Below are 20,004 nucleotides of genomic sequence, written 5' to 3'. Positions count from 1 at the left end.
TTGATTGTTCTTAATATTTCTCAAACGAGCCTTCACTTTCCTGCAGGTAATTATCTGGGGTGTTTTGGAACCAAACACATACATATTCAACGTTTCTTTACCTATAAAAAATGATCAAATAAATTCAATACTGGATGTCGTGGGCCTACGCCATACGGCACTCGGGCCTGGAGGGGGGGAGGAGGGAGAGACACCTTCCAGTCACAACATTCATGACGTTGCAAACGTCAAGAGCGTACGTCGTGTTGCTTTTGAACCAAGGAAATAATTTATTTATAAACTGACGCAAGGGCGCTAAATCTAAAATAAACTATCAATAAAATGTAAAAAATATATATATACATATATATAAATATTACTGCACGCACACGGTTCGACTACGCTCCACGTTGACCAAATGGTGCGCAGTGCTGACTAACGTTAATGATGCACTAGGAAAGGGGACTGGCTAACGTTAGCATAGCTTGCCGGGTCAGGCTAAATGTGTAGCTAACGCGGTAGATAAAATGCCTCTTGCTTGTAGTCTTGCTTCGATCTGTTTCGTGTTCCTATGTAGACGTGGAGTATTGTTAAAGAGACGTTTGGACCTGTGATATTTATTATTATTGATTACCTAAGCATAGCGGCTACATGGGCTGCAGTTAAGTTGGTGATCATTCATTGCTAGCCACAGTTAGCCTATTAGCATATGTGGAAAACAGGCCGTTAGATCCACGACCTTCTTCCGCCCGGCTCCCCATACTGAGCTGCAGGATTGTCCTAAGGACCATGGCGCCGCGTTTACAGCTGGAGAAAGCGGCTTGGCGTTGGGTTGAAACCGTGAGGCCGGAGGACATCGGCCAGGAACACATAGAGCTGGCATATCGTGTCAATTTACCGGCCTGCAAGAGAGGAACATGCAGGTGTGTCTGGTGTGATGATGTGTTTACACTGTATTTAATAATAACATGCATGCATCCATTCACAACACTCGAAAACATACAATTCTAATGTTAAAACTCTTGTCCACACAGCAAAGTCGGTAGGGGTTTTTCTTAAATTAAGCCCCAGAACTTTGTGGATGATTTCCATTAAGTCAAACAGCATAGATATGATGTTATATGTCAGCGTTTAGAATCAGTCATTGCTCTATCTTGCAGGAGGAATTGCAAGGGAAACCCTAACTGCCTTGTAGGTATTGGTGAACAGGCATGGCTTGGAGAGATCGATGAGAATGCTTTCCACAACATCGATGACCCAAATTCGGAGCGTAGAGATATGGTAATTATGTTCTATCTGCCTCACCTGACCTCTGTCCCAAATGATGGAAATGGTAGCCTGATCAAGTCTAGCAACAGTTGTGTCGTTGCCAAGATTACTCACTTCAGGGTTTCTTGAGCATTGGTTTGGGATTCAAAGGTAGGTAACAAGATGGTCTTGACAGTGTTATGAACAATTTGAACAACTTTCAACTTGTGCGTGGTCCCTATTTTGGGCATGTCATTGCATGCAAAATAATAATAAAAGCAGATCCACAAGCGATGTGAATCATGTCACGTGTTGGGAGCTTGTGGATACTATGCCATTAGTTGCATGATATTATATAGTGATTAAGTAGTTAATAGAGGAGGAGTACTATTTTTTTTATGTAGAAGGGAGTGTTTGAACTGGGGGTATTGGAAAAGAAAACAACTGACTTGTCTATCCACCTGTCTCTATCAGAACACCTTTGTGGGTCTGACCAATTTGGGTGCAACATGCTACGTCAACACATTCCTGCAGGTGTGGTTCCACAATCTGGAGTTGCGCAGGAGCCTCTACCTGTGTCACAGTTCTCGAGCACAGGAGCACAATGACGACTCGGGTAAGGAACATTTACACTTATGCGAGACATGGCAACTTTATTTATTGTTATTATTTAGCCCCGATCCCCAAATATAGTCGTGATGCCAATTCACTGCCGTCGTATCCTACTGACTCACCTGCCAGTAAGGAGCCCCCACCACCAGGAGGCCGTATAGCCCTCGTCCTACTCCTCCCTCCCGCCCCAACAGTCCCTGCTGACAGGTGCCACCCCAGCCTGTAGTAGGAGTATGTGCAATGACCAATGTACACCCAGCTTCCCTCCTCCGGACACGGGCCAATTGTGTTTGTGTAGACGCTCGACAAAGCCGGATGCACCACGGTGGATTAGAAGTTTCGAACCCACAACCTCCGTGCTGTTTTCCTTTTTTCCCTTTTTTTTCTTTTTACTAATCTTTGCCAATAACACCCATGTACTGTATAGCCCCTGTCAGGGTCAGCCGCTACTTGTTGGTCTTGGGGAAGGTGTAGACAATCACATATCTCCTGATTTTTCACCTGACTATGAAACTTTCACTGGGAGGGTGTAAACCATGTGTAGGAGCACACTATCCCTTCCAGTTTTTCTACATACAGATTCGGAACACCTTTTCAACCCTGTCCAAACTGTAGGAGTCTTTAAATGTCCTACCATTGTCGCCCCAACTGAGGCTGAACTGCAGCGTTCATCCATGGATGATTGCATGTAGCATGCCCTGTTCATCATTGGATGTTTGGAGTTTTTTCATGGACAATAACTTTGTACTGTATGTCCATGGCTTGGCTGACGAGTGCTGTGGGAATTCAATAATGCAATATGTCATTGTTTCTTGACAGAAATAAATTAATAGTGTAAATGTGTTTCAGACTATGAGCCCGAGTCGATCTCAGAGCACCTCCAGTATCTATTTGCACTACTGCAGAACAGCAACAGACGGTACATTGACCCGTCGGGGCTGGTCAAGGCACTGGGACTGGACACAGGACAACAGCAGGTGAGCATTTAGCTAAAGTCTGCCTCTTTTTAGTTTTTATCTTTAAAATCAACATAGATGAGTTCACAGATAAAATATAGAACAAGACAAGTGCAGATACAGTATAAAACAGCATTTTTAATCAACGTCTTATTCTGGTTTTATTGTTTTAAATGCCCTCTTTATTAAAGGCAAAGTAAGTATGTAACTTTGCCATGTGTTTACATTACAAAACAGTATATATATATATCCACTTTCCCTCTACCAGCAGTTGATAACCACTAGGGTTAGGGCAGTAGTGTGGTTGTGTTTACCTATTGAAACAAACTACTACTACTGCCCTCTCAGGCTCTCACGATATTATTTGTTTTGGTCATCAAAACAGAAAGTGAGTGAAAATACAGAATGAGGGACATGATGGGCAAAACATATAGTTTTAAACATGGGGCAAAGTAACTATGCCTTTAACAATAACAGATGTAAGCAACTAAGCACCTTTCTATATTACAGTAGCTGCTCTTATTTCAATGCGTTTCGGCGTCAAGCTGAGGCTTGACACCAAAACGCGACCATGTTTGCTATGTTTGTCCGTGCGGCTATGAATTAAAAGTACCAGAAGAACATCGGAGTGGTCTTACTGTGAATCTTCGTGAGCCGTGCACCTGGTAAACTGCATATACAGACTGACTGCTCGTTTTTATTTTCTACTGTGCTCTTATTTCCTGCCAGCCCAGTCATCGCAGTGTTGTGTTTAATTTGCAGGATGCCCAAGAGTTCTCCAAACTCTTCCTGTCTCTGTTGGAGGACACTCTGTCCAAACAGAAGGACCCTAGCCTGCAGGGTGTCATCCAGCAGCAGTTCTGTGGACAGTTCTCCTATGTAACTATGTAAGGACATGCAACCTTTCATATTACATTATGTACATCTATTAGTCGGCCCTCAACTTAATTGTTACGCCTTATGTCTTATAACCACAATACCGCTTAAAAAATGTTTGTGAGGAGTTTCAAGCATCCTCTGGCTCACCATCAGCCTCACATTAAAGGGCTGCTTCACCTTTTTTGCAACCAGATCTTATTTTAATGATGTATAGGACACAATAAACACTTTTGTGTCTAATGTTTTTTTTATATTTTCGTCATGGCGCCATGTTCATGACCAAACTTTGTCATGAAAATGTGGTCTCACTTCCTTCCTGGACTACAAGTCACACCTCCACGCAGCCTCCCTTCTCCACAAGGAGGGGCAGTGCACCAAAGCATTATGGTCATTGTAGGAATTCAGCAATCCAGTCAAACCCTAGTCAAACACACAGACTTAATTATTTTTCTGGCCACAGGGTGCAAATTTAAAATTGTGCTACTGTAATCTACTACAAATACTATTAACATTTAGTGACTGCAGTTTCTTCCAGTGGTGAAATGTCCCTTTAATAACACCTCCAGTTAAAGGCTTTCATAGGATGACATCAGAACGTTGTCCATGAACTAATATAAACCCAAATAACTCCCTTGCCCAAGCGGGCTGTTTTAGCGCACAGATAGAAATGTAATCTCCTGTGTGGGAGACCTGCGTGCTAATCCTGGGAAGGACAAATGTTACAATTTGCAGGTTTAACATGGTTAGCTTGAGTATAAAGACTTTAGGTTGTGTCCAAAGCATTGACCATTATTTTAAAGCCATTGTTTGAATGTATTTGATGTGTCTTTTGTACCCCAGGTGTAACCAGTGCAGCCGAGAATCTGCACTGCCGTCCAGATTTTATGAGCTGGAGCTTAACATCCAGGGTCACAAGAATCTCACAGAATGTGTGACTGAGTTCCTCAAGGTAAAACATATTATATTGAAGTGTCATTATGCAAATGTTACACAATACATATATGCATATATGTGACTTGTAACAGGGTGTTACGTACTTTACGGTTACATACTTGATATCCAAATCATTATCACACACAGTCATTGTTTTCTAACTTACTTTTTGTTATTGTTAAAATTCCAGTCTGAAAATGTAGAATGAATTAGTAAATGTACAGTAAGGTCAGAATCTGTCACAATCTAGACAGATCACGGAATGATCTGTCAAATGTCTCGGATGTACTCTTATATCATTATCAAATATTAACTAATGGTGTTATGTCCCCCACCCAGGAGGAGAAGCTGGACGGGGACAATCGATATTTCTGCGAGAGCTGTCAGAGCAAACAGAATGCCACCAGGCGCATCAAACTCCATAGCCTCCCAAGCACTCTCAACCTACAGCTCATGCGCTTTGTCTTTGACAGGTTAGCCACGGCTCTGTGGTCTGTCGAATCTGTAAACAAAACAAAACAAAAAACAGCTTAACTTGTGCTACTACTTCATCGTATTGTCCTTTCAAACAGACAAACGGGCCACAAAAAGAAGCTCAACACATTTATCAGTTTCCCAGAGCTGCTGGACATGGGTCCTTTCGTGGATGGAAAAGAAGGTATCTATACAAGGATGACACTCAAAATTGATACTATTCACATGGCGTCCATCATATTTGGGGGTCGGGTGGTATGACGAGAGAAAAATATGGTCAGTGTCACAGTCGCCATCTAGAGGAGCATGGGCAGATGTCCATGGCTAATGTAGTGAGCTGCTGGACAGATCCAGCACCAAATGTCTTGTTCACACTGCTAGTAGGTGAAGGAGGTACATCCCCATACATTTTCACATATCTCTGATCTGCCCTCCCTCCATATTAACTAACTTCATCAATAATGACCTCATCAGTATATGATGACAGAGATCCACATGCAGTTATTAGACCCAGTCTTGTTACATTACAGCATATTCAACTTTAATAGTATTTTCTGTGACATAATAGGGCTATTTATCTGTATCACATGATAATATCCCCCCAGACCAGAAGTGTACGTATGAGCTGAGTGCTGTGCTGATCCATCGCGGGGTGAGCGCCTACTCTGGCCACTACATCGCCCACGTGAAGGACGCGCGCACCAGCGACTGGTACAAGTTCAATGACGAGGAGATTGAAAAGATGGAGGGGAAGAAGCTCCAGCTGGGAATTGAAGAGGACATTAGTGAGTGGTTTGACATGGCACAAATTGATAGGATTAAGGTTCAAATTGTCATTTGAACCGTAATCCTATCAATTTGTGGAAGCTTGTACGGAAAATAATTTCACCCACTATTAATACGTGCAGACTGCGGCACATTGTTAGAGATCTTCCAGCATTTTCAACCTTTTTCTCTACATGTCAACTATTTCTCTACTGCTACTATGGCCCAGTCTGTCTGCTAAATATTCATGATATAAATTTATGTTGACCATTGGTAGAGCAAAGACTTAAAAACTCAGCAAGACACAAAGCCAAGGTCAACAAACTGTATGGTAATTTGAATAGGAAAACGAATCTAGGAATCCTGTTCGAACATTGTGGTTTTAAGTTACACTTATCCATATCTTATCCCCATCTGCCCTACAGTGCAAAGTCTTGAAGTGATTGCAGTACGGTTTCTCCAACCAATATCCTCTTTTCTTCCTGGAATTTATCTTCTCTAGCGGAGACAGTGAAATCCCAGACACGAAAACCCAAATGTAGTAAAGGCTACCACTGCTCAAGGAATGCCTACATGCTGGTATACAAGATCGTAGAGGAGCATAACACAGACATAGACACCACTGCAGATGTTGTCGAGGTACCAGGTGAGGGCTCATGATGGCCTGTAATGACCCATCATCCTAAATTGGTTTTGTTTATTCCCTTTGTTTGAAATGTGAGCAGACTGGGCACTCTCCCCATTTATTTAGCTAGGTAGCTCAGTTCATTTGTTTATGTAGGTAACATTTTAATGTAGAAACCCATTAAGCCTGATTTACTGTATACTGTGCACTGGTGTGGCGCACTGAAATGAGCAGATCTCACAACGCATTGCTCAACCAAATATAACTTTGGCTTAAATCAGAAATAGTAGTCTCTTTTCATGACACCTTCCTTTGTATCTCCTCGTTACCCTCCAAGCTTTCCTGCAGAGGCTGGTGGACCGAGACAACCACAAGTTTGAGGAGTGGTGCATTGAGATGTCTGAGATGAGGAAGCAGAGCGTGGACAAGGGCAAGGCCAAACACGAGGAGGTGAAGGAGCTCTACGAGCTTTTACCTGCACAAGACGGTCGGTAAAGACGTTCCCTGACTCCCCCTAGCCTAATTATGTCCTGTTACAATTATTATGTGATGTTGGCCTCAAACATGCCTCGAGACTATCAGTTAATTAAAAGTGACAAGGAAGACCAGCAGTATTGTCATCCTTGCAGTGACTACAGTACCTGTCAAAATAGATTCTGTTGCACCTCAAATCATGGCTTCTGCCCATAGAAATTTTGATGTAAAGCGCCTTGGATAAAGACGCTATGTTAATGCACCATTTACCATCATTGTGTAATGGAATACCTACGATTCCAGTCTAATTGTGCTAGGGTGAGGTTGTTTAATGTCTTTTAATTTGGCAGGTCTTGGGCCATCTGTGGCTGTGCAGGTTATCTTTTTTCCTATGTTTCAGATGTCCCCCTCTCGTTCCTCCAGGCCAACCATATGAGTTTGTTCCTCTGGAGTGGTTGAAGAAGTGGCTAGACGACTCCACGGCCACCAAGGAGATCAACAATTCCTTATTCCTGTGCTCTCACGGCAAACTGCACCCCGACAAAGTGGGCGAGGCCAAGAGGGTCTCCCTGCCGGCAGCCCAGCTTCTTTACCATCGCTACAGTGGAGGGCCCAGGCTGGACGGTAAGTCATGTTACAAGGGTTTGCTCTATCTTTATTTATAAAATAAATGCCATTTAATTTTTAATTTCTCTTTGTTCAGTGACTCAACTTCAACCCTTTTGAGCTAGACTGGAGACGGACAAACTCATTGTTTTGAATTATAATATGCCAGAGTCTCTTCTAACATAGTACTAAGCTAGTACTGTCACATCTATGAACCAGCCGTGGGTACGATACCCTTTAGTTCTAGAGTCGAATATGTTAATTCGTAATAAGACAGCTTTTGTCCGTTCATTACACAACTATATTACTGGCGCTCTCTGCCATCTTGCCTGTATACAAACAATTATTCCCTTCCGGTCTTTCCGGATGTATCGTTGCAATAAAATCTCTCCCCATCACCTCACATTGCACCACATTTCACATATGTTATTATTAACGGGAAATGGGTGTAACTCAACAGCATATTGGCATTAATCGCGTGTGTGTGTGTGTGTGTCTGTTTGTGTGTCCATGTCCGCCTGTCCAGCCTCGTCATTGTGTAATGAGTGTGTGGGCCAACGGTGCAGGGTACTCAGACTAAAGAACCAGCTCAATGAGGACTTCAGGGAAGTGACCAACCTGGTCAAACGCACTCAAAGGTACAATGTTTGTACCTGAGGCCTGAATGTTTGTTGTAGCACACAAAGATGAACCCCTTGACTTGTCTGCATTATACTAGTAGACGATTATGCTCATTGTGTATGTGATTGATTGTCTTGTCTTCCCATCATTGTGGCCTGTACTTATTTCTGTCCACTTTATTTCCTGCTTGTCCCCGTAACTTTATAACCAAACCATACAGTAAATGTGGTTGTGGTTTGAAATCATATAATTTATAACAATCCTGCGATTCCTGCCAAAAGCAGATTCATGACAAGCTTAAAGGGATATTTCACTTTCAAAAGTTACTTGATTCAGTAATTTGATATTCATTGTAGCTGCCCTGCCGCTTCCTATACTATTAAGTTATATTACATTATAACTACAAACTATTTTTTTTTAAACCATGATAGATTAATGCCCAACCTTTTTTCTGGTGACTGATATTGTCTGTCTGTTTTTTTCATTTACTGTTTTCATTTATTTGTAATAATTCGTTTTTGTGATTTAGTCTCCTCTGGCCTCTTCCTGGAGGAGGTTCTTCTTCAAAATAATTACTAAGAATAAATGAAAAAACACGGCCCCTCACGTATTAGAAGGACAATATCAGTCAACAGAAAAAAAGGACGGGTGATTTCGATGAATCTATCATGGTTAAAATGGTGTTTAAAGTTATAATGGGTTTATAGAGGGTTTGTATAGGTTGTGGGCGGGGCAGCTAAAATGAATATCAAATATCTAAATACTGAATCAAGCGGGTGCAGTACTTAGTTCAGACTAGTCATTGGAACTACCTCACACCCTAACCTAACCATAACCGCAAGCACAGGAGCAGCGCATGGACTAATGCTCCGTCAGAATTACGTGCGGATCCCGATTAAATGCTGTTTGGGTTGTTCACATAAGCCTGAGTAGATGGCCCAAACTTTTTAAAAGTAAAATATCCTTTTAACATTTTGAAAATGCTTAAAGGGATAGATAGTTCACGGGAAAAATGTTCTGGCCATTTTATGTTCCATCAATTACACATCCCATGAAGCATTGAATTCATGGAGATGTTTTTGTCCCATCCCAAATCCTATAATTTGATGACCAGTTGAGTCAATGGAGACTCTGCTAGTCATCAAATTATTGGCTTAGGATAGGATTGCGACAAAAACCAAAAAATCCCCATGAATTCAAGGCTCCATGGGGTAAGTAAACGAAAGATTAACCTATTTAGGACTGAGGCCGATTCTGAAAAACTTCAAATATTTATTCAAAAGAAATTACAAAAACGTTATGCTTCTACATACTGTACATAGCAACAAGAACCCCAAAACGGGTTCCCATCCAGAAAGGTCAAAACACCAAAAGGGGTTCCCGAATGGGATGGATAAAAAGTCATTTTGGGGGTGAACTTTCTCTCTAATGCTACCTTTGATTTTTTAAATGCTACTGCACATGGTGCTTCTGCAATCGAATGTATAGCACAACAGTTTTGCAGCCGACAGTCATACTGTGTGTGCGTTTGTGTGTTTGTCCGTCTGTGTGTGCGTGCGTGCGCCAGTGATGAGGGTTACTGGGTAGGGAAATCATCCCTGCGCAGCTGGCGTCAGCTGGCTCTGGAGCAGTTGGAGGAGGATGAACAGGAGACAAAGCACAATGGACAGACCAACGGACAGGGACCACACAGCACCAGCAGTAGCGGTAGAGAGAAGAACCCTCTATGCTTTATACCAGTGGTTTTCAACCCGTTTCATATCAAGGCCCACTATTTATTCATTTGGCATTTGAGCCACGGGACCACCATTACATTTTGCCTCGCAGACCCAAAACTAAAAAAGTTGTTATCGTCGGATAAGATCTTGTCCACAATTCCAATCCATGCTGTATTGATTTGAACTGTTACAATATTGAATACAATTATTTTACATTCTCTAATTGTGTAGACTTCTTGTAAATTATGTAATGCAGATGTTATGTAATGTAAAATGAAATGAATGTAAAGTGAAACCAAATGGACCCATACGGGTCCATTTGGTTTCATTTTACGCTCTCAAGAGTTAAAAGATCTAATAAGGGTCCATTTGGTTACCAACTCTCCATAATTTAGCTGGGGACCACCTGGAACCCCCTCAAGGACCACTGGTTGAAAACCACTGCTTTATACATTTAGTAACTTTGCTTATTTCTATGGTTCAAAAACCTTCCAAATGTTGACAGATCAAGCTGGTGAATCTGCAAAGATTCCCAGCTTCACAAATAATCCCATCGGAACTGTTATATTACTGAAAACAACATACAGTACGAGTGCCTGTATTTTACAATGGATTTCAGTCATTTCCACCAGTACCAGTCACAGCTTGAATTCCTGAAAAATCATGTCATGTCAGCTTGATATTATTAAGAAAACAGACAAACATTCTGCCAAGATCTGATCTGTGACCTAGTATTTATAAATCGTAATCGATCGGCTAGTGTCAAAGAGATCTGGATGGGGCACATAAGAACATAGCAATAAGACGCCGGTAATGATTATAATGGCTTGTCTTATTCCAAACTATCTCAACACTAGTTTTTCATAGTTATTTCCGAAGTCTCACATTTTAAGTGGACTGAAGACTTGCATATGATTACCTGAGGAGTAACCTGTGATGACCTGGTGATGTCCTCTGTCCTGACTGAAACTGACTGACAAATGTGCCTCTTTTGATGGATTCTTACATCTGTAAGTTATTGTTTCTCTGTAGAGTATGGCCCAGACCTCCCAGAAGGCAACCAGGACGAGATGAAGACATTCAATGAGGACATCCTATGTAGTCATGGTATTATTCTTTTCTCTCTATCTGGCATTTGCACACAAAGTATGTTAGTCTTGAGATCAACAATTGTGTGTGTGCTTATTACTTTTCCAGCGGGTCTGAGTATCCTAGACGCTGATCGAAGACTGGTGTCGTCGGAGGTGTGGACCAAGCTGAGAGCTTACTTCCCCAAAGCCCCAGAGTTTACCCAAGAGCAAGAGCCCTGTTCTCAGTGTCTGGTGGGTTCAAATGCAAATAAAGGCTGCATGTATCATCTTGGAACACAAGGCTTCCGATTTTACCTGATCTCTGTGCATATTTACATTTTTAGACCCATCTGATGTTGTACAACTTTGCAGGCCTGGATTAACAATGGCATTTAGTGGAGTTTACAACTTGCAAGGCGCTGTGCAAGACTATTTCAAATAGGTACAGCTGTTGCTTCCGTCAAAACCGAATTCATAGTCACTGTAGGAGCCGTAATGTGTGGCATTCTAATGTGCTATTATGATTGACGTAAGGTATGTCACTTTAATGGGCACTGCACAGGTAGTGGGCGTGTCACTGGGGCTGGGGCGCTGTCACTCTAGTTTCATGGCGTTACCTGTCACTTGGGTGAGGGAAGTTGGATAGAGAGAGGAGGTGAGCGTGGGAGAAGACAATTCTGTTGACCGTATCAATCGCACCTATTATTCACCTTAACAACCACGTTCAGTTATATCTAAAGCCTGGGAACTGTTGTAACTTACGTGTGGTGACAAGAATAAATGGTAAAACCTACAGCTGGAATGGACCTGAATTCAGTGCGTGCGCGTCATACAAGCGTCTCTTTAATCTCATGTTTAGCTCCTCGCGGCGGCCTATAAACCGCCGCAACATTCACCGATTTCAATGTAACGCAACACAGGAACCCCAGCTAGTATTTTTGGTCGTCCAACAGTTTCTTAACCACTCGGTGGGAGGAGACTCAAAAATAGCAGATTCAGCGTCGGGGAGCAGTCTTATAACTCTATGGGAGTAATTGCATCAAGCAACTTTAAAACTGTCTGGGGGGTGTTCACAAAATCCCAAGTGGACAAGTGGTCAAACATGTTTGAAACTAAAGTGAAATATCCCCTTTAAGTTTTCTCTGTTGTCATGTCCTATGCAGAGGTTGGAGCAGGAGGAGAAGGACAACGAGGCCGTCAGTAAGATGATGGCCATGGAACAGAAGAATCAACTACCCAACCTGTTTCAAGAGAAGAACCGGCCCACACTCACCAAGTGGCCTCAGGTACTGTACTGTACCATCCAGCTCAGAGACAAACTGTAGGGTTGGGACTTGGAACCGGTTCTTTTTAAGACCCTGTTCTGAGTTTGAAGAACTGGAATCGGTTCCATCGTATTTGTAGCCATTTCTGGAACCGTTTTTTATCACACTGTCAGAGTTTGTATGTGTATTTGACGTCTGCTATACAATATATACAATACCAGTGGTTCTCAATGTTTTAATTTCAGTCTGAGAGGTTCCATGTGTACTCTGTTACAGTCCTGTAAGGGTCCATTTGGAAGGGTCCTAGGAATCTTTCCTAAAGGTTCCCAATCCCAACCCTACGTGTGCGTTAGATGTCTAGTTGTTTTAGATGCAGTCTGAAATTCTGGGCTTCTTTCTCGTTTCAGGAAACTGATGTACTTTACATAGTCTCTCTGTTTTTTGTGGACGAGTGGCGGAAATTTATACGGTAAGGTTTGTCTTCACTCAACATCAGCTACGTATGGGTCTGAAATCATTATAGACCTGTAGTAAAACCCTGTACATAGATGATGTCACCTTTCATATCTGTGTTTTCACCATTGGTTGCTGAATCTTGTGGTCTCTCATGTAAGTAGGCTGTGTTTTTTTCTCTGCGTTTTATAGACGGCCTACAAAGTCTTCTCCAGTATCGAATGTTGGCAACAGCGTGCTGCTCTGTCCACACGGAGGCTTCATGTTCACCTATGACTCCCTGGTCCATGGAGATGCCCAACAGTGAGTGTTCTGAACTAGAATCTCCTCACCCCAACACCCTCCCAGTATACGGAAAGGATAATACGTTTGTTTACACTTTGCTTCTTCCACTTCCACTTTTTCCCTAATTACACAAACACACACCAGGTCATATGGCAGGCTCTATGTTCTTCACAGACACAGTCCTCAGGTTAATTGGGGTGGCACAGACCACTTCAAGTGAGACAATCAAACACAAACTTCAATGTCATTTTACAGCTAAACCATACACTAAAGAAATGTTTTTGAAAACATTTTGAGGCGAGAAATAGGCAGTGCATTAATAGAATATTGATTTTTTTTATCAACACTTCGTGCTGGAGTTTTGCGAGCCGACAATATTGCGCTGGACACACCCGGCATGATATAATGGACTTTTCGTCAATGTAAGCAATTTAATAATTAAAAAAATTATGGTATTGTTTTGTTAACATTTTGTCCATTTATAAATGTTTTTATTAAGTAGCCTTGTAATAAGCGTGGTAATGAATAGCAATGCGGTCTTTATCAATCATCGACAGTAGTGCAGCAGATGATTGCAAAATATAGCAAGAATCGTTCAAATGGTGATACAAGACATGACATTTGGTACATACGTTATGTACTATTAGTGATAATCTCTGTCGGACAATGTGCTTGCCAGTAGTCTCTGCATCTGTGAGCAACCACCTGGGCTGTAGATGTCACTGTTTGAACGCTTACTTGGATTTCTAGTGTTGTTTTTGTTCTTTAAATATTGGTTTCATGTTGTGATGTTGTTACTGCACAGTATAGCTCTGCTCTGGCCCAGCGAATGGGAGATGATCAGCAAACTCTTCATAGTGGACCAACCAATCTCCATTCACCGCTCTTGTCTGTCCACACCCACTGATACCACAACACAGTACAGCACGCAACCTGGTAAGATATGGGAACGGCTCACACTATCGGACGTTTCGTATGCCTTTTGTTATGGATGTTTTCCAACTTCATCACACGCTATATAAAATAGTTTATTTTCGTTTGTGGATGCGCATCTAGAGCTGTGCTGGGAGTGTCGAGAGGGCTTCCTCTTCCAACAGCAGAGAGACCTCAGAGAGTATGCCCAGGCCACCATCTACATTCGCAAAATCATCGATGACAAGAGGGTAAGGGGCAATATGAGTGTTCATATACCAAAGTAATCCAAATTAGTCTTGGTAATGTTTAGACTGATTGAATTATGTTTTACTAATATGATCATTTATCATATAACGGTATGTAGAAATCTGTCTGAGGTGGTTTTTAACACATTTATTGCCGGATTCATCAAGTAATCAACCTGCTGGTGTTTTTCACTAACCTTTGAAGAATCACCCGATCGTGAACCATTGCACGAACCTGTGCCTTAAAATAGCGCAATCGAATGTCCTAATGTCAGAAAATATTCCACAATCGCCAGTAACAACAAGGAAGAAAAACAGCTCCACTCACAGCCTGCCAGGCTGCCACCATTGTCCATAGCAATCCATTGGAGACTCGATTACCCAGCAACATGGGACGAGTCACAAAGTAGCTGCGGAAAAGCTTGTATGTCTTAAAAGTGATCAAAATCGCCCAATAAAACTTGGGCATCAGATGGGGCTCTCTTAAGCCCAGACCACACCAAAGTGTTGGGTCAGGACAAAACGTTTTTTTTTTAAGGTCAACCACACCAATGCAACTCCTTGCAACTCAATGAGTTGCATTGGTGTGGTTTACCTTTGGTGTGGTTTGGGCTTTAGAGGTCTCCAAAACTCTCCTTGTAAACAATCTTTGCTCAAGCTCCAGAAATCTGGAATGCCCTACCCAAGTGTATTCGACAAGTGGACATACAGTATAAATATGTTCAGAAAAGCATTTTTTGTAAAGCATTTATATAACCTCCCTTTTCTATTCTTAAAATCTGCATCTTTTCATGTTGAATTTCTGTATCTGCTTTAGCCGTTTCATTTTCTATTTGCATCCTTTTTATTGTGATTTGTTTTAATGTGTAATTCACTGTGAGCTCTTTGTGACTTCTGTTTAGAAAGATGCTATATACATTTATTTATGTTTCAAATGACACACCTGCATATGATGCTGACATTATAAATCATCATGTACATAATCTGTGCTAATATATATTTAATTGTTCTATTTAACCTGTTTTCTATATTCTTATATACTTTCCCTTTGCTCCCACTCTACCGCTATCCTCTCTTCCTACTGAATACTACAATGCGATATACAATTTAGGCATTTAGCAGACGCTCTTAATCCAGAGCGATTTACATTAAGCAAGAACAAAAAAGCATGGGAATACATCACATAAAAAGCATTTATCATGAAACATGCGTAAGCTAAGAAAGTAACGGTGGAATATCTATATAATGAAACTATACATATATACTATACTATGCTATACATATGTACTATGACGTGCTATGACTACATACAATGCAATTATAGTGCTGTCTACATAACATGCTATAAGTCAGTATCAAATGCTATCTAAGTCTACAGAAATGCTATCTAAGGGGGTAGGGTAAGTGCTATGGGCCATGGAGTCTGAAAAGGTGGGATTTCAGACTACGGTGGAAGATTGGGAGTGATGCTGCAGTTCTGACTGCAATGGGAAGTGCATTCCACAGTTTTGGAGCCAGAAGGGAGAAGAGTTTGGGACGTGTGGAGCGTTGTCCCAGCGTTTTTAGTGAGGGTACTTCCAGCTTCCCTGCGTTGGCTGATCTGAGTGCGTGGGAGGGTTTGTAGGGTTCAATCATACATAGATATAAAGTCTAATGTTCTGTGTCCCTGTCTGTTGTCTAGTTGCTGAAGGAGGGTGCTTCGGAGCAGAATGCTAGCGGCTCAGAGGTAGAGGAGGAGAGGGATGAGCCCCCGGGCCCAAAGGTTGATGGAGAAAGAGACCCTGATTTCAGCCAGGTAAGACTGCCACCATAGCAACAATAGACATAGAACGGTTCGCCGCTGCAATTCATTGGACTGACCTGTATCGCAGTGAGGGAGGAAGTGCGCCGGTATATGGCGCATCCCCGGCGTCCAGTCACATGACTCTCGTCCCTTCCTTCCATTACTTTCCTTGGCACCAACGCGGAAGCTTGCCCTCACTTGAGAGCAGACGCCCCATAGCCGAAGGAGGCGTCTACCTTTCTATGTCTTTGGTTTTGATTCTTGCATTGCCCCATGCTAGCCTTACTTCCTGCTCACCTGACTTAATCTTCTCCAGTCAGAGGACATGGCGAAGCGTCTAAAGCTTGATGACGGACCTACTAGTTTTGCGCCAGGTCCCGCCCCCACGACCAACGCCGTCAAGACGGGAGGCATCAGGAGAAGTACGCGGCACAGGAAACTACGAGGAGAGAAAGCACTTATTGTATCTGCCAATCAGACCCTGAAGGAGCTCAAAATACAGGTGAATGCCCAAAGTGACCTGACCTGTGACCTTGGCATAGTTGCATCCATAGAAATAAAAGTATAAATGGAACAATCCATTCATAACAATGCTGTGCTTCCGTGTCAAACACGACAGAGAAAGTAATCAATCCATGGGGGCCCTCCCTTATGTGTTTATTTGAGTTGAAGGTTCATTGATCATGGTACCCACAGCATTAAACGTGACTGTGAACATGGAAAATTGGAACTGGGGTGCTTATGACCCCATCAATTTCTTCACATGTATGCTTAAATAAATGATTCCATGAGTCAAACAAAAGCATACTTTTTGCCATATTGCTGGATGTTTTTAAACATGCTCATGATTCTTAGCATAGAGCAGGGTTGTCCCAACACTGTATTTATGAATAATGGCTCTCCACGGTAATTAAGATAATACTTATTGTCTATGCTTGTTGTCCTATAGATCATGCATGCCTTCTCAGTGGCTCCGTTTGACCAGAATCTATCAATCAATGGACAATGTCTAACGGATGACTCGGCCACACTAGGCAGCCTTGGGGTTATTCCTGAGAGCATCATCTGTCTAAAGGTATGTGCACAACCATTTTCCATTCCAGTTAAATATCCAGTTATAGGGTGTTACTTCTGCTTTGCCACAGGATATATATATGGGTAGAAGGGAAAGTGCTTTTGGATGAATGCTCTATAATCCCCTCAACATGCCATTTCAATTTGGGGTTGATTGGATGTTCATGACATCATGTTCATGTTTTGTGAGAAATAGTTCTGCTCACTATTTAAACCAATTACAGGCATGTATGGAATATCAAAACCCAATTTGACTGTCATTGTTACAATTTTGAGACACTCTTATCCAGCGCAACTTAGAAGTGTGAAATTAAGTAGAGTAAGCATTAAGGTCGCATTCTCACCAGAGAGCTTTGCTGCGATTAAAACGAATCCTGCTGCGCATTTTCAGAAAGTGTGCTTCGTTTGGCAGGTGTGAAGGCTCTTTCGAATCCTAATGCGCAGCAAAGAACCGCATTTTACTCCGAGCAAAAACGGGGGTTTCGCTTCGCTTCCAATCGCGCTTGACTACGATTCGGTGCAGGTGTGAATGCAATCCGCAGCAAATAAAGGAAATGAAGCAAACAATGTGGCGGGTGAGGAGCTGAACACAGTTGGAGACGGAGAAGGCATATTTTACGCAGCGCAAAGATGTCCCGTTACCGTGGATAGACGTGGTCGAATGAGGAGAGTGGAGACCTGATCGAAATGAGGACGAGTAGCCTACATTAATCAATTGCTTAAGAAAACACAAACACTGCAGTGCAGTGTAATAGTATTATAGCCTACAGAATATTCTGTCTGTCTGTGCGTGCCGTAAACATGGAGTGCTGTCACTGTGTGGGGACTACTGGGGAGTAGGAACTTTCATCTCGATAAACTTGTAAACATTTTGCGCTGCTGTCTGTTATATCAGTGCGCTCAGCGCTGTGCCTCCATGCCCAAAAGAACAGTGCGTGGCTGCGTGCTATATATATAGTGAGAGAGAGGGGGGGGGGGGGCAGTCCCAGACGACACATATGCACGTTATGAGTATAATTTTATCACCATAGATTTATCATTTCACTGTGTAGGCTAGTTTATGAATGGAACACATTGATAAAGGTCCCCCTGCTGCGTTTCCAATTGCTGCGGATCATGACAGTGTGAAGGCAAACCATAGCCAATTAAATATGCAAGAATCCCATTTCTCCGCCCATACGCATCCGAGTCTACCGAAGTATTAGGTGAGAATGTGACCTAACTCTAGTCAACAAACAAACCTGAAGAAGGCAACTTGTTTGTCGAAATGTTGGTAACGCAATAAAAAGTATTTTTGGCATAGTGACTACGAGCTGTGCGACCTCTCCTTTCTATTTTAAAGTTTGTTTCCCGTGGTCAGCACCTCCCTACTTTTGGTGTGCGCTCCTACCTTTTTGTTTGCTTTGAAACAATGTATCTATAGCATCTATCCAAACAACACATCAGTGGTCAAGAAGAACCTTAACACAAACATGAGAACAAGTAACTAACACACAGCAATCTACAACTGACTCTCGGGTGTCAGTTGGACACGCCATAATGCGCCTAGCCCGCATTAGGTTGAATTTTGCGCAGACTGGCCCATGACCTGAAATGAGTTTGACACTCCTGCTCTAAATCATGTTAGTACTTATTTTTACATTTTGTCCACCAGCTACCTTGTAAATATCTTGTATCTTGTATCTTATTACCATGATCTAAGACCTAGCTACAGGTAACTGAAATTGAAATTGTCTGTGTGCATCTTCAACACCATTTTCCATATGGCATTATCAAAAAGGCATATGTGAAGGTATTATTAATATGAACTTCTATAATACAGAGCGCATACGATGGCATTACTGGGAGTGGGAATATAGATATTAAACCACATTTATAATTGGGCCAGTGTGATTTTAAATGTTTTCGTCATGCAGGCTGATGAACCAATAGCAGATTATAGCGCAATGGACGACGTTTATCAGGGTAAGTAGTGGCAGTAATTCTGTCATAAGAATTAGATATTTTCTTGTTGCAGAAAGTGGATACATAATGTATTCATTCTGATATTGAGTGGTCTTTTGGTGCTCTTTTTCAGTTGGTATGCCTGAAGAGGGATTTAAAGGTGAGTGTACTGTTAAACACACTGTTAAAACATGATACTACTTTGTGTTTGTATATGTTTTCTAAATGTAATATCCATTCATTTTCTAAATGTAATATTCATTCATTTTAGTGCTTTTTGATCCAGTTGAGTTGTTCTAATCATAACAAATGAAAAAGATTAATACTATTTAAGTGTTTTCTTGGTTGCATGGTGAGCTAATCCTCCTTTTCTGTAGGAACTGGGCTTCTTGGACATTGAGGGAAAACAACTCCACATTAGCTATGCTCAAAGTGGATGTATGTTGGGACAAAGTCAGAAGATTTAATTTGTCAAGTGTTCATACATAAAAAAGTGCTTTAATTTGTTCATGTTTTTTTTATTATTATGATTATACGTTTTCCCCTCAAGTAGGTTTTTCACTTTCTGTTAAAACTGTGACTGCAAACCCACTGTTCTCTGTACATGGAATAAAGGATTGCTGGCTTTTTGATATTTAAACATACTAATAAACACTCAAGGAATTTGTGATAGCGCTTTTTGCCCTGAATCAATAGAAACGGGTTGACAAATCTAAGTGACATGACATCCAATTGTCTGGACTGGAGCTTGGCTTCGGTAGTGTTCTTCAGTCACTTAGGGGAATAGGTTTGTTCTTAGAATCCTGTTTTTGTTTTGTATTATAATAAGCTAAGAGAAAAATTCAAGGAATACTTTTCTTAGAAGCGTTTCCCCCGTTTAGTGGAATCTTGTGGTCTCACTGCAATTTCTTCAAACATGTCAAATGAATACAAATGTTAACTGCTTTTCATGTTTGAACATTATTACCTCAACAACAGATCTATAGAAATATACTCACTGTGGCATTAGAAATAGCTACAAAGTATAGGCTTATTTGTGCAAGAAGAATAATAAAAAAAAACAGTGCAAACATAATGGCT

At 41.7% G+C, this 20,004-nt stretch overlaps 1 protein-coding gene across 4 annotated transcripts; it reads left to right on the top strand.

Moving 5' to 3' along the window:
* The first annotated feature begins 238 nt into the window (after positions 1-238).
* Positions 239-19,592, top strand: usp48 (ubiquitin specific peptidase 48). Of its 4 annotated transcripts, none has more exons than XM_080792357.1 (27): positions 239-902; positions 1,140-1,260; positions 1,702-1,843; positions 2,689-2,816; positions 3,558-3,682; positions 4,515-4,623; positions 4,947-5,080; positions 5,180-5,265; positions 5,687-5,866; positions 6,349-6,492; positions 6,809-6,958; positions 7,369-7,569; positions 8,078-8,189; positions 9,740-9,879; positions 10,923-10,997; positions 11,088-11,212; positions 12,124-12,246; positions 12,633-12,694; positions 12,871-12,981; positions 13,769-13,899; positions 14,020-14,126; positions 15,805-15,918; positions 16,223-16,408; positions 16,856-16,981; positions 18,897-18,945; positions 19,058-19,084; positions 19,302-19,592. In XM_080792357.1, the coding sequence occupies exons 1-27, from the start codon at positions 769-771 to the stop codon at positions 19,322-19,324; spliced, it is 3,165 nt and encodes a 1,054-aa protein (XP_080648483.1). In that variant the 5' UTR covers positions 239-768; the 3' UTR covers positions 19,325-19,592. The 4 variants fall into 4 exon arrangements, with proteins under 4 accessions (XP_080648483.1, XP_080648484.1, XP_080648485.1 ...); XM_080792358.1 differs by having other exon boundaries at positions 10,923-10,999; positions 11,093-11,212; XM_080792359.1 differs by lacking the exons at positions 15,805-15,918; positions 16,223-16,408; positions 16,856-16,981; ... (1 more) ...; positions 19,058-19,084; positions 19,302-19,592 and having other exon boundaries at positions 13,774-13,899.
* The last annotated feature ends 412 nt before the right edge of the window (positions 19,593-20,004 follow it).

The sequence above is a fragment of the Protomyctophum bolini genome, assembly GCF_963924005.1.
Source record: "Protomyctophum bolini genome assembly, chromosome: 2".
NCBI classification, from domain to species: Eukaryota; Metazoa; Chordata; class Actinopteri; order Myctophiformes; family Myctophidae; genus Protomyctophum; species Protomyctophum bolini.
This window is presented reverse-complemented; position numbering and strand designations above follow the sequence as displayed.